Below are 14,404 nucleotides of genomic sequence, written 5' to 3' on the forward strand. Positions count from 1 at the left end.
GTATTTTAAATTCTGGTTAAGATTTCAGTCTCCAAAGACAACAAATCAGAGAAGGTGAACTTTCAGGATAATGTGAGTAAAATGCATCCTACATCATCAAACTTTACATATCTGTGATTCTTTTCCTCTAGCAGAAGAGGGCGCTGTGCACAACATTATTATCTCTGCAGAGATGCAGTAGATGGCAGCAAAGCTGATCTCGATGCAGTAGTTAAATCATGAAACCAGAGGTTTAGCTGCAGCCACACGTCATTCATTTATGCTTTTATTTTTGATAGAAACAGCAGAGATAAGAAGGATACCAGGCAAAAAAAGACCCCTTGACTTTTTGATAACATTTGCAGCACTTTCAACTATTTTCCCAGGTTGAGTGATGTTTGTTAACTGATATTGATGAGTAAAATGGATAAGTGATTTATTGATGTCATACTTTTATTATATAAATAAAAATATATTAAGTGTATGCACATAAACTAAAGATGGTGCTGTTCTTTTACTTCTGAATTTCCAAAACCATCTCAAGTGTTCTGCACTCAGAGGCAAATAAAGTACAAGTACCTCAAAATTGTACACAAGTATAGTACTTATAACGAGTAAAATGGAGGATATTTTTCAATGACCTATGCTCCCTAAAGGTGCAAAGGGCTTAAATAAGTCATAGTGCTTATAAGCCTATTTAGTTACTTGTCATTGCACCATCATATTTCAACTCTGTAATAATAATAATAAAGCATCTTTATAGTTACAAAAAATATATATCATTTATTTCAATGACACATTTCTTTATTTTTCTACTTTTTACATCTTCCGGATCAGAAAGTTGGGCCCATTTTTCAACGTATTCACTCCATTCAAACACAGAATATTTCTAATTGATATCATTCATAATTTCAGAGATATTTGACGTTTTTCGGCCATTTCAATTCAAGCAAATAACAGAATCTTCAAAAAATCCTCAATAATCACACTTTTTCAAGCATTTTCAAAGCTCATCTCATTCACACGTCCAGATAGAAACTCCTTTCAAACTGTGAAACTTTCACAAAGATTAGGACTTTCACACATGAGTTAAACTTTGTCACAGCATTCATACTTTTTGCACAGTTCAAATATTGGTCACTTTTCAGCCACTTTGAGAGTTTTGCATTGGTGTGTATGGAGTGGAGAGGAGTTCAGAAAACCTTGTCTTCAACTCACCTTCCCTTACACAATTTTCACTCCAGCAGAAAAATAATGACTCACCTTGTAGGTACACTCGTGCTCGTGTTACAGTGGTTCTCTGGAAGCAATTAGATAAAAAATGTTGGCTCGGTGGGCATTTAACTGACAGGAACACTGACCAACTGCCGCATTAAGTCCCATTTAACTGAGAGGGAAGAGGGGCAGGCAAACACATCCACTTTTCTAAACCACAAGACACATTTTTGACCACACACACATAATAAATTCACAAAGTCCTTACAAGACTCTCAGTCTACCATATCATTATTTGAGTGATAGCGGTTACTGTTTTGGAAGGAGAAGCATGATAATGTGAGGGGAGCCTCAGCTAAAATCACTATTAAATCCATTCTGACAGTCCGTTACCAGGACCAACCTGGTTACTGGTGCACTCACATGCATATGCACACAAACACCTGTCTGTGTGGTCTTGTCATTTACATTTATGATTTCTGGTATAGAGACGAAAGTGTCTGCATTGCAGTTTGGCTCAAAGCTTATACTCTATTTTTAATGCTTCATTATCACCCAACTATTACAAAGAGCAGATTAAAGATTAATTCTTCAGACGAGACTTCAAATAAATTAAAGCCACCAATTAATTTTGGCCTTGGCTTTTCAACAAACCTGGACATTTTTCAGCTTGTCAACAGGGAGCTCTCTTGCCTTCTCTAGTTGATCAATTGAGAGGCAGCTGGCAGAGCAGGAGTCAGTAAAAATTCAGTGAGTTTTTGTTTTTATTTATGGTTAATAGCATCTAGGTATTGTTTTGGACTTGTAATGTTGATAACTGGATGTTACTTCATGTTAATTATGCTAATGAAGGCTAACTCTGGTTAAACGCTGTGTTAGCATTAATCTAGCTCATGGGGGCTATGCTAATGTAGCTGCTAACATTAACATTTGGTAGTATTTTAGCCAGCTAGCTAGCTAGCCAGCTAGTAAAAATAGTAGTAGTAAAAAAACTATACTCAGTAGTGGAAAATATCAAAGTACATTTTAAATAGTCCACTTCATCAATTAACACCTACATTACTTTTTTTTTTACATAAAACAGCCATTTTAGTGTTGGCTGGCTTAACGGCAGTCTGTATGATATGATGCAGTAGTACTACTCTGCCCAGTAGTAAGTATTGTTCACAGTCATGAATTACAACATTGAAATGCTGCTACAGTTCAGAGAAATATTATACTTTTTACTCCACTACATTTATTTGATTGCTTTAGTTACTAGTTTCTTTCCCGGTTTAGCTTTGAATGCAAACATTTATATGGACATATTTATATACAGCTGCAACTTTGATGTACACATCAATGCAACAGTAATTAAAATCCAAAAATATATATATTTCTGAATTGGGCAATTCTGCTTAATGAATACTTTTACTTTTTGTAAAAATTAGATTTGTTTATGCTAATACTTTAGTACCTTTACCCAAGTAAAATGTTGAATGCATGACTTTTACTTGTGTACTTGAGTATTTTCTACACTGAAGTATTGTTCTGAAATCTCAGTACTTCTCCCACCACTGATTTTGAGGTACTGACATGTAAGTATTTAAATGTTATGCTACTTTATGTAGTTACTTTTAGTTCATGAACAGACCTCTGCACGCTGAACAACAGTTGAACAAGAATAGAAGAAAACTGGAAGCTTAGATTTAAAGTTTCTGTTTCAGCGTCAAGTGTTTCACAATAATGCAGCGGAGGTTTAGTCCACGTTTGCACTGTTGGAACAAAAGCTGAACATACTATCGCAGTTTAATCCTCTTCAATCAGAGGACTAACTCAAAATTTAGAGGCCAGTTGAACCATCGTGGTTCAATTATGATCGAGGATCACTGCTGCTTTCCAACAGTATTCTCCCCGTCATTCAACACTGTGGGGACGTCAACTAAACAGAAGTTTGAATCATGTAAACAATACATCTGATGTCTGAATTATACTGTTTTTATAAGATATAAGATGTTTTTAAGATAGTTATAATTGAATCACAGAAGAGACATTTTTTACCCACAGTGCATGTGATTATTTTGTCTGTCCATTAAAGAGGCCATCATATCGAGAACAGGACGCTGAGCGACACGCCGGGGTGAACGGAGATACTCAACGGTGCTATCTGGACCATGTAGAATGGATGAGCGACAGGCAGCAGGTAAGAGAGCCGCAGCCACGTCCTGAAGCATCCCCTGCTTTAAACCTCACGTTTATCATTCAGCAGATACCGACAACAGTAGTGTCCATTTTGAGGACGGTGAGGTTTAGACATTAAAACCTTTTTTTTTTTTTTTTTTTTTTTTAATATTTATTTATACCACTTTGGTTCAGAGAATACACTTTACAAATCAACAGTACATAAGTGGGGTTTTTTTTTTTTTTTCCCTCCCATCCCACCCGATGTCTCCTCCACAAACGAAACTACCAAACAAATTTACAAAACAAACAAAGACATAAAAAAAGAAAAGTAAATAAACAATAATAAATAAAATAATAATAATAGCAATCATAATAGTAACAATGTATATGTATAATAATAAAAAAAATAAAAATAAAAAAAAAATAAAAAAATGAAAAAAATAATATTAAATCTTTTATCCAAAATCACATTATCAGCATGAGCACATATATAAAGCAGTTAGAAAAATATATATCTTAGTCTAATGATGTACAATTCATATTCTCAAAATGCAATATAAGAGGTTGCCAGTGTTCATAGAATTTGTCGGTGGATCCCCGAAGTGTAAATTTGACTTTCTCTAGCTTCAAAAATGTCATCAGGTCTTTAAGCCAGGAATCTTTTGAAGGTGGTAAAGGGTCTTTCCACTGTAAAAGAATTCGACGGCGAGCTATCAAAGATGAAAAAGAGATTACATTTTTCTGTATTGAATTCAATTTAATCCTAATTCCTGGAGTGCCAAAAATGGCTATCTCTGGTGATGGTTCAATGTTCAACTCCAGTGCTTCTGTTAGAAATGTAAAAAAAAATCTCCAATATTCTTTTAACATAGGACAAGACCAAAACATATGGGTTGAGTGAGCAGGTGCCTGAAAACATCTGTCACAAGAATCCGATACACTTGGGTACATTTTTGATAATCTTTCTTTAGTATAATGAGTCCTGTGGAGCACCTTGAATTGAATAAGGGTAAGTGATGCACAGGATGAAGATGAATTTATAGTATTAAGAGCTTTATTCCACCATTCATCTGAAAATGAAGTGCCCCATTCCGATTCCCATTTTGTTTTAATCTTACAAAGGGCAGAGGGAGTCGCTGTTAATAATATATTGTAAATAGATGACAACTGTCCTTTTAGTAGCCGAGAAGTCATATTAAAAAAATCAATGCCAGAGGCTACTGGAATATGAGGGAAAGCTGGGGTGTTATGCTTAGCAAAGTTACGGATTTGGAAGTAACCATACATATCCGAACTCTGGAGGTTAAATAAGGAGGAAAGTTGAGTGAAACTAGCAAATATACCGTCCACATAAAGGTCACACAGGGAAGACAATCCTAACTTACACCATTTAGAGAATCTTGGATCCGTTCTGGCAGGTTGAAACAGATGATTATTACAGAGAGGTGTGGCCAAGGGAAGACCTCTCCAGCCAAACTGTTGTCTAATTTGCTGCCAGATGTTTAAAGTGGCAATGACTATTGGATTAGAAGTAAACTGTCTAGGTTTAGAAGGGAGGCTACTACACACAAGGGCTTTCAAAGAGGAAGCATGGCATGAGTTAGTTTCTAGATGGATCCAACTATTGTCTGCACCCATTAAAACCTTTTAAGGTTGATGTTAACATCACTGACTAATGAGTCACGATTGTCATTACTCACCCCTGACGTGACACAATGTCAATGTTTACTTTTAGTTTGACACGGGACACTAACAGCAGTCTGCTGGACTAAAGTCCTGTGTTTGACCCGTCCACCTCCTCTCCCTCCCTTCCTGTGTGGACAATCTTTCTCTTTATATAATACAACTCTGTTGCTCTACCCATAATGCAGCGGGTGGGTGCGTCACACTCACAGGCTAAATGTGTAAGTGTCAGAGGCCAAGGAGCACTGACCAAGCTGGATTACTGTGACATCAAGACAGTACTTAGAAAAGTACAATTTTGACATACTTGAGTGTTTCTGTTTTATGTTACATTACACCATACTTCACTACGTTTGATAGATAAATATTGTACTTTGTACTTCTCTAGAGTATAGTAGTACATAGTAGACTAATATAATGTACTGCCTACAGCCCTACTGCATTGTCCTTGTATTGCCAATATCTCTGTACTTTTACTCAAGTGGAATTTTTAAATTTTTAAATATATTACATTAAAATCAAAGTTTTTACAACATGTGTGCCTGGTATAGCAGTCAGCAGAAAATAAATAAAAGTTTTGCTTTAGTTTACTTTCACTCCAAACTAAATGAAAATCGAGGTTTCACACTTTTTTCATGCATTTGCAGATGCTGAGCAAAAGTGTGAAAAGGCATTCAGGATATCAAGTGCCTATCTTGACACTTCTGGTCTGTCTGGCATTAAAGTATAGGAGCTTTCCTGTCATGAGTCAAGAGTACCAGTTATTGGATAACACCAGTAGGCGAATGTACCTGACAGTTACAGTGAAATGAGAAGTGTGAATACTGTGATACAGTGGTTGAAACTTTCCCCAATGGCACTCTGTTAACCCAAATATACAGAAACGATGAAGTGCATTAAAAGAGCAATCAAAAGAGTGGTTAGTGGAATTAAGTGGGGACATGACATGACAAACAATTTCCAATCAGTGCATCTTTCGTTATACACCGGGAAAAATGTGTGCTGAGCAACTGAATGCTCTGCAATATATTTGTTATTCATATTCATATATCAAGTCAAGTCATTTAATGTAGAACTTTTAAAACAACAGGAGTATACCCAAAGAAATGTCCAGAAGATGTGGCTGGGTTATGATCTGTCTCACTACAGGTATACACAATTAAAGACATAAAAGGTTCACAAAGAGCATCCAATAATGTACTTGGACCCCCAGTTTACAAGGTCCATAATATATCAACTGCTAATGAATTATGTACTGCACTACAAGTAATACAATTTAACAGATTGAATATACACTCACCGGCCACTTTATTAGGTACACCTGTCCAACTGCTCGTTAACGCAAATTTCTAATCAGCCAATCACATGGCAACAACTCAATGCATTTAGGCATGTAGACATGGTCAAGACGATCTGCTGCAGTTCAAACCGAGCATCAGAATGGGGAAGAAATGTGATTTAAGTGACTTTGAACGTGGCATGGTTGTTGGTGCGGGCTGGTCTGATATAGCACTCTGATCGTAGCACTGTTGCTCTTGAACTACTAGTTTACTCAGATGAGGACCTAACACTTGTTCTATTTTTAGCTCTTACTTTATCGGCAATGATACGTTGTGGTTTCTTTGTTTCCTTCTTTTGACAAATGTACTTATTGTAAGTCGCTTTGGACAAAAGCGTCTGCTAAATGACCTAAATGTAAATGTAAATGTCTGAATATTTCAGAAACTGCTGATCTACTGGGATTTTCACGCACAACCATCTCTAGGGTTTACAGAGAATGGTCCGAAAAAGAGAAAATATCCAGTGAGCGGCAGTTCTGTGGGCGCAAATGCCTTGTTGATGCCAGAGGTCAGAGGAGAATGGCCAGACTGGTTCGAGCTGATAGAAAGGCAACAGTAACTCAAATAACCACTCGTTACAACCGAGGTATGCAGAAGAGCATCTCTGAACACACAACACGTGGAACCTTGAGGTGGATGGGCTACAGCAGCAGAAGACCACACCGGGTGTCACTCTTGTCAGCTAAGAACAGGAAACTGAGGCTACGATTCGCACAGGCTCACCAAAATTGGACAATAGAAGATTGGAAAAACGTTGCCTGGTCTGATGAGTCTGGATTTCTGCTGCGACATTCGGATGGTAGGGTCAGAATTTGGCGTCAACAACATGAAAGCATGGATCCATCCTGCCTTGTATCAACGGTTCAGGCTGATGGTGGTGGTGTAATGGTGTGGGGGATATTTTCTTGGCACACTTTGGGCCCATTAGTACCGATTGAGCATCGTGTCAACGCCACAGCCTACCTGAGTATTGATGCTGACCATGTCCATCCCTTTATGACCACAGTGTACCCATCTTCTGATGGCTACTTCCAGCAGGATAACGCGCCATGTCATAAAGCGCGAATCATCTCTGGTTTCTTGAACATGACAATGAGTTCACTGTACTCAAATGGCCTCCACAGTCACCAGATCTCAATCCAACAGAGCACCTTTGGGATGTGGTGGAACGGGAGATTCGCATCATGGATGTGCAGCCGACAAATCTGCAGCAACTGCGTGATGCTATCATGTCAATATGGACCAAACTCTCTGAGGAATGTTTCCAGTACCTTGTTGAATCTATGCCACGAAGGATTAAGGCAGTTCTTAAGGCAAAAGGGGGTCCCACCCGGTACTAGCAAGGTGTACCTAATAAAGTGGCCGGTGAGTGTAAGTAGCTTCAGATAAAATACAATAACAAGACTGATGAAATGTTGCTGAGCTAAGCAGATGGATTTTTCAGTTTGCTCTTTACTCAGCAGACTGCTCTTTCTATTCTGATGTAGAAAGCTGGGAAATTGAAATTCAGTGGTTTCTATTGTTGGCAGACAGAATGGTAGTGTCAGATGGGTGCAACGAGGAAGCAGTTGTGATTGATCTGTTTCATTTTGTCTGCTTTAGTTTTGCTTCTGCAGCAGCATAAAGTCCCTATAAATCCTTTAAGTTCCCTCTTATCTTGAAAATGAGGAGAAGTGAAGCAAAGTGAGTGTTTCTTGTTTTATTTTAAACTTTTTTACAAGATGTTGGTCAAAAGATAATAAATCCTGTGACCAGTTTTAAAGATATAAGATATTTTAGACTGATACAGTCTTGATTCAGCAGCCAGATCGGATGCAAAAATAAAGACATTTATTTAAAATAAAAATAAATAATAAAAAATAAATAATAAAAATAAAGAAAAGTTTGTGGCTAACTTGCAGCCATGTGTGTGTGGTAGCAATCAATGACACCAGCTGACCAGTAGCACCAAATAACAAAAAAAAAGACAGAAACATGGCTCATAATTTGTGGCTTTTTACTAATGTGGAAGTTTCTGTGTTGCAGAGATGGTGTTTGTTGTACTCATTGATGGTCTGAAGTCTGGATGATGCTTAAGTTGTATTTAATTTTTTTGTTTTGTTTTTTGTTTGTTCATGTTTTCACTGCACTCTGGTCCTGACTTGCCCATCTGAGCTGTGCATTGTTATATGCATAAAATAATAATAATAAAAAAATGTATTCAATCCAGTCAGACCTTTGATCTGAAACCTCTTCTCGACACTTCGTCTTCTGCATTAATTTCCTCTATCTTGCTCTGTTATCGTAAATGTGTTTTTAACAGTACATCTTTTTCACACTTTAATAGGATGTCAGTGTTGCTGATTCATGCAGTATCGATTCCAGTATCAACAGTATAAAAGCTTTATCAGATTTCTCACATTATACTTTGATCTCAACAGTTTCCTGTTTAGAATGGAGTGGGTGTGAAGTATCATATCTCTGCAGATGTATGTGTGTGATTGACTCAGCAAATAATTATTGTAGTGGCATTCCCCTCTTTCTTTCTTGTCTGTCCAGCTCCTGTGAGCTCACTCTGGTCTCTGACTTTGGCCACATTGGCCTGTTAATCGGTCATCTAGAAAAATGTTGAATCTTGATCTACTCTTGTGATGATAGTGTTTCAGTCAGAAGATAATTGCACAAAATCTAAAATCGAAACATAAAATCAGAAGAAAGTAGAAGTCAAGATTATGCATCCTCACGTTCTAATTTTAATCTTTAATTTAGCGTTTTCGCTGTCCCATCAGTCCTCTGAATAAGCTGTCAAAGCCAGAATTAGTCTAACACTGTTTACCAAACTAAATCAATGTAATGTAGGCAATGTTATGTAAGCAACGTGTCAAATGCTGAATTTGATGTCGGTATGTAATGTTCCTCTTCCGTTAATACACCCATTTAGCTGTTGCACATCCTTCTTCTCCGTTCCCATATTTCTTAATGGCATCTAACAACTGAAACTTGACGGGCACTCGGAGAGCACGGACTTCTGCCAAGTCCAATCAACTTCAAAAAATGTAATGGGTTCTTCGTTGGCCAATGCTACACTCTCCCACCAAGTCTCATGAAAATCGAGCCAGTCGTTTTTGAAGTAATCCTGCTGACAAACAGACCAAACCGAAAACCAAACCTAAAACCAAACCGGGCATCATAATGCATCCTTAAAATGTTTACATTTAGAACATGAACCTCCTGAACACCGTTTGAAGCCTGAGTAACTTTATTAACTCAAAATATAATTATTTAACAAAATATGCATTTACAATTCAACCTGAAACTTTTAGTGTCCTCTTTTGGCCCACCTTCCTCATGAGTTTTCAGTATTGACTGTACATCAGCTGATCTAAATTTATTCTCCAAATATACATCTTATTTTCATGAACGGGAACTTCATTCTAATTTGGGGGGGAGAGTGAGAGTCCCCTCAAGTCGAGTCCCCTGATTACTTACAAGAAAAGGATGTGGGTTTTCAGTTGGGGACCACCAAGGCAAATAGAGAAGTACAGCTAGAGTCTGGTTTAGTTCTTGATAAACTTCAGTGATCCTGACAGTCTCTGTTCCTGATTCTGGTTCAGCTCAAACTGGTGCACTTATATCCTGGACCAAACTTGCACCAATCTGCTTTGGACCTACTTCGAATATTAACAGGTTTTAGAGCTCTCATCATGTTCCGATGCTGACAAAATTAAAACTTTTTGTTTTAATGTAACCTGGCTGCTTGTAAGTGAACAGCTTCAGGTATAATACAGCAGCAGTTCAGTTCATTTCATGTCTTGAACCAATCCTCAGACTCAATAAGAGAGATTACGCTTGTAGAGTAGCATACTTGGAACATTCTTGAAGTCACTCAGACCCTTAAAACCTATTTCAGTAAATTAAATAAAATTCAAATATAAAGCCACCTGCAGATGCCATACATCCTCTTGTAGCTACAGTGCTTTGCATTGTGGCCTGTTTGTAGTCTTCTAGCCAAACAGGACAGGATCTGGCATCTTTGTGTGCAAATTCTTCTCTCTTACTCTACTTTCTTTTCCAGTTTTATACTGGAACCGCCTGTCAAGTGCCGATTGATCTGGGATGAGTCCAATCAATCATTTGTGATTGAAGTCTTCCTTTAATCACTTTTGTGGCAGTTGCTTGAATCTGAATCTCTGTAGCTGTTCCTGCAATCATTTCATATATAACAATAATTATTGCATCAACATCCAAGTTGTTTAATCTTATTTTGAAATGTTCAGACGTATGACATTTAATAATATAGAAAAGTCTGAAAAGCAAACAAACACGAATGTCTTTTAATCAAGTACTATCAATCAAGGCTAAAAAATACATATTTTTTCAGACCACACTTATTACCACCACTGTCTTTTCATATTATGATATGTCAATGCTAGACAATTATTCACTCAGTCATGTCGCTGGCATTAATCTTTGCAACTGTCTCCATCCCACACCAAAAATAGTGCAGAAAAAAAAAATGTCATCAGTTTTTTTCTCTCAAGAGAGGGAAAGTGCTTGGTGCTTCCTCCATACACTTCCGTCTTTGCCTCTTTATAAAGCCAGACTCTGTTCTATTCACTCTCAAACATCCTCACATCCTCACCGGGGCTGAAAGATCAAAACAATCAAGATGACGACTAAGCCTATGCTCCTCCTGGCTGCTCTGACTCTCTTCTGCTGCATCGCCTCTCTGCAAGGTAAGATAGTTTTCATTCATTCCTATTTATCTTCAGAACAGTTAATGACATGATTAGGTTTTTGTAGTTTGTGCAACCAAATTTCAAGAATTAATAATGCTTTGTGTGCATATAATGGTATTTTACTAATCTTCAATTTAGTGCCAACATATTATTTGTGTTGCTCTCATTTATGTTTACATTAACACCAGATAAACTTAAGCTAATAAAATGGTACCATCTGCCTATAATATTTTTCTTATTTTCAAGCTGGACACGGTTAAGTGCCTCAATATTTTCATGCACTTAATTATTTTCTTACACCATTTTTTATATATTCTTTTTGATATATAACAAAAATTTCTATTCAAATTTGATCCCAATTTGATACTTTTCATTATTTTGTAATAACATCACATCAAACTGCTTTACTTTTTATTAAAAACTGCTGCTTCATGTATATTAATAAGTCTGCATACTGCATGTATATTAATAAGTCAAGAATGTTGTTAGGAGGTTAACGACCACACACTGATATTGTAATTAACCTTAATATTTTAAATTTTCACAGCTTTTCAGGGGCAAGGGTGTAAATGCATCCAGACAATCTCTACTCCCATCCCTGTTCGGGTCATTAAGAAAATGGAGGTGATTCCCATTTCAGGACACTGCCGTCGGACTGAAATCATGTGAGTGTTCATGGTTGATTCAGAGACTGCAGGATAATGTTTTGTTACTTATTCATTATTTATGATGTACAGTAGCTCTGACTTACTGGTGTATCCTGATGTGAATATAGTAGAAAGAGGATCCTTCAAAAGTAACAATATGTTAAAAAAAAAAAAAAAAAAAAAAACTCCACTATTAGCTGAGCATGTTGAAAATACACTACAGTAAGCCACTGTACTGGCACCACGTCAGCAAATGGAATTTAAATTCCACTTCTGTTACACTGAAACGTCTCTGAATGACAGCAGCATCTGAACAGGTTATAATTATATCACTATAACATTATAATAAAACAATGTAACCCGTCTCATTCTCCACAGAGTCACCAGGAAAAACAACTCCAAAGTTTGTGTCGACCCAGATGCGGAGTGGATAAAGACTCTAATCAGCAACTTGCGGAAGTAATGACTTTATTTGACTTTTTTTTTCTATTAGTGCTTGTACTCAACATAATTGTGTACAATCATATAGAACCAAAACAATTTTAGTTTACATGATCTGTAAAAAAAAAAAAAAATCTCAAATGTGAGGATTTTATAAAATTGTAAACTGATTTTTTTTTTCTTTTTACATTTTAAAGACAAAATGATGAATAATTGAAAAATAATTGTTGCAGCCCTAAAACCAAAGAGATGGTGTACAGTGTGTGGTGGTCATGGAGATGGTTCATTTAGTGTTTTTGTGTTTCTGCCTTTGGTTTTCACACAAGCTACTGTCGTTTATTGTTGAATTACTGTAACTCACTCAGGTCTTTATTCCACTTGTCTCCTTTTAATTATAGTACAGATGAAAAAGGTGAAAACGTAACCTCTCCTTCCCAAACTAAATTCTGAACACATTTTGTGGCAATGTTTTGATGTAACAATGGCTTCATTTAAATGTATCAAGCTTTGAATGAACTGAAGGATGGCAAGGCTGCAGTTAAACACTTTGTAATTCAATATTTCTCCTATTCAACACCTTCAGTTTTCTTCAATCGATTGGCCTTTCTGGTGTTACCCTTTTTTGGAAAATTGCTTATTATACAACACTGTGTAAGTGCTTCCTCGTATGCCTGAAGTACTGACACAACTAGCAATACTAGAGAATATCCCTGCAGTAGGACTAATAAAGGATTATCTTACCTTACTCTTTAATGGTGATTTAAGTATTAAATGCGTTATTGGAGAATTCAATATTGCTGTATGGATTCTCAGACAGAATAAAGAGCATATTGTTAAAGCATGTTATTGTCAAAAGCCAAAAGTATGTACAACCTGAAAGTAAGTACTTACTAGTAAGTACTGTAAATTTTACGATATAATGTGACTCAACTGCATTGACATAGATTTATTTTTCAATGGTGCTGTAACCTCTTGACATGTTTGTGTTGTATCAAAGACTTGTCTCCTCATAACAAATAAAAATCACAGACAAAAAGACCAAAAAAAGTGACATGTTTATTGCCTACAGGAGGAGAGAGTCGGTCGGGGCTTTATGTGGAGAGATGATACAAGTGCTGTTGAGCATGTTTGTTTCAACTGAGGTGTAGCAGCTGACATAAACACATCTGGATCCTTTGTAGAAGCCCATTAATTCATGGAAATATCATTGGTTCAACATGGCACGAAACTCTTGCTATTTGTACGAGAGCGTTGAGATAAAATTAGCCAGCAATCACTGATGTTAACAAAATAATTGAACCAAATGTCAGCTTTTTGGGGAACTAATTAATTAATTATATTTTTTTAACAAACTTCAGAAAGCTGTATAACCTGTTTTGGATGAGGAGTAAACTGAAGAAAATTGTGACTAAAATAACGTTTATTATTATAAAAAAAAAAAAATTCCACAGCAATTTAACCCACAAAACTTTGTCTACAATGTGCAGCTGTGACTTAAAAAAGGACCTCTACAAAGGATATATCTGCTTTTTTTTGACAGAGGATAACCACAAAGTCAGCACTGCCAACCAGTAGACAAACTTCCACTCATCATTGCAGGAGAACTGCTGCAGTTTTGCACCTATTTGACATTTAATGATCAGACATGATGCAGCCTTTTCGCTTTCACAATACCAAACCTACTTCGTCTATGTTTAGCACCTCTCCACCACAAAGCTGCACGTTTTCATTCCACCCAACCGTTCAAGGACTGTTTCCTCTCGTCTGCGGCAGACGCTGCTTGGTTGGATTGAAAACCAATGTGGTGACGAGCTGCTTGTCTAGAATCTGATAAAAGAAACTTAAACCTGTTTTATGTATGTAACGGTGTTTAGTGCAGTTTCTTGAGCAATAATGTAGCACCATTGTTGGTGACTGCTGGTGGCTGAGGATTCTCAGTTTCACTTCACATGAATACATCTGCTGAAAGTTGCTTAAATGCAGCAGTTTACAGAAAAAAACAGCCTTGCTTTTCCTTCCTGGTCTCTCTTGAAATTGACAGGCGCCAATTGCAAAGACAGAAAGTGTTTCTTTTTTTTTTTTTAAACCACCAAATCAACTTACAGGTAAGGACTTCTGAAAGTGTTTTGACAATAAAGTTGCTGCTTTTTCCGCTTTGGAGTCCAAATATTTCATTTTATAAAGACCTCATTCCAGCAAATTAACCAGTGCATTAACC

The 14,404-nt window shown here is 36.8% G+C and overlaps 1 protein-coding gene across 1 annotated transcript; it reads left to right on the forward strand.

Moving 5' to 3' along the window:
* The first annotated feature begins 10,987 nt into the window (after positions 1-10,987).
* Positions 10,988-14,217, forward strand: cxcl13 (chemokine (C-X-C motif) ligand 13). The gene is made up of 3 exons (XM_084025874.1): positions 10,988-11,095; positions 11,646-11,763; positions 12,124-14,217. Exons 1-3 carry the CDS (start codon positions 11,029-11,031, stop codon positions 12,206-12,208), a joined length of 270 nt encoding a protein of 89 aa, XP_083882000.1. The 5' UTR covers positions 10,988-11,028; the 3' UTR covers positions 12,209-14,217.
* Positions 14,218-14,404: the final 187 nt, after the last annotated feature.

Source organism: Eutrigla gurnardus (genome assembly GCF_963514095.1).
Source record: "Eutrigla gurnardus genome assembly, chromosome: 13".
Classification (NCBI taxonomy): domain Eukaryota; kingdom Metazoa; phylum Chordata; class Actinopteri; order Perciformes; family Triglidae; genus Eutrigla; species Eutrigla gurnardus.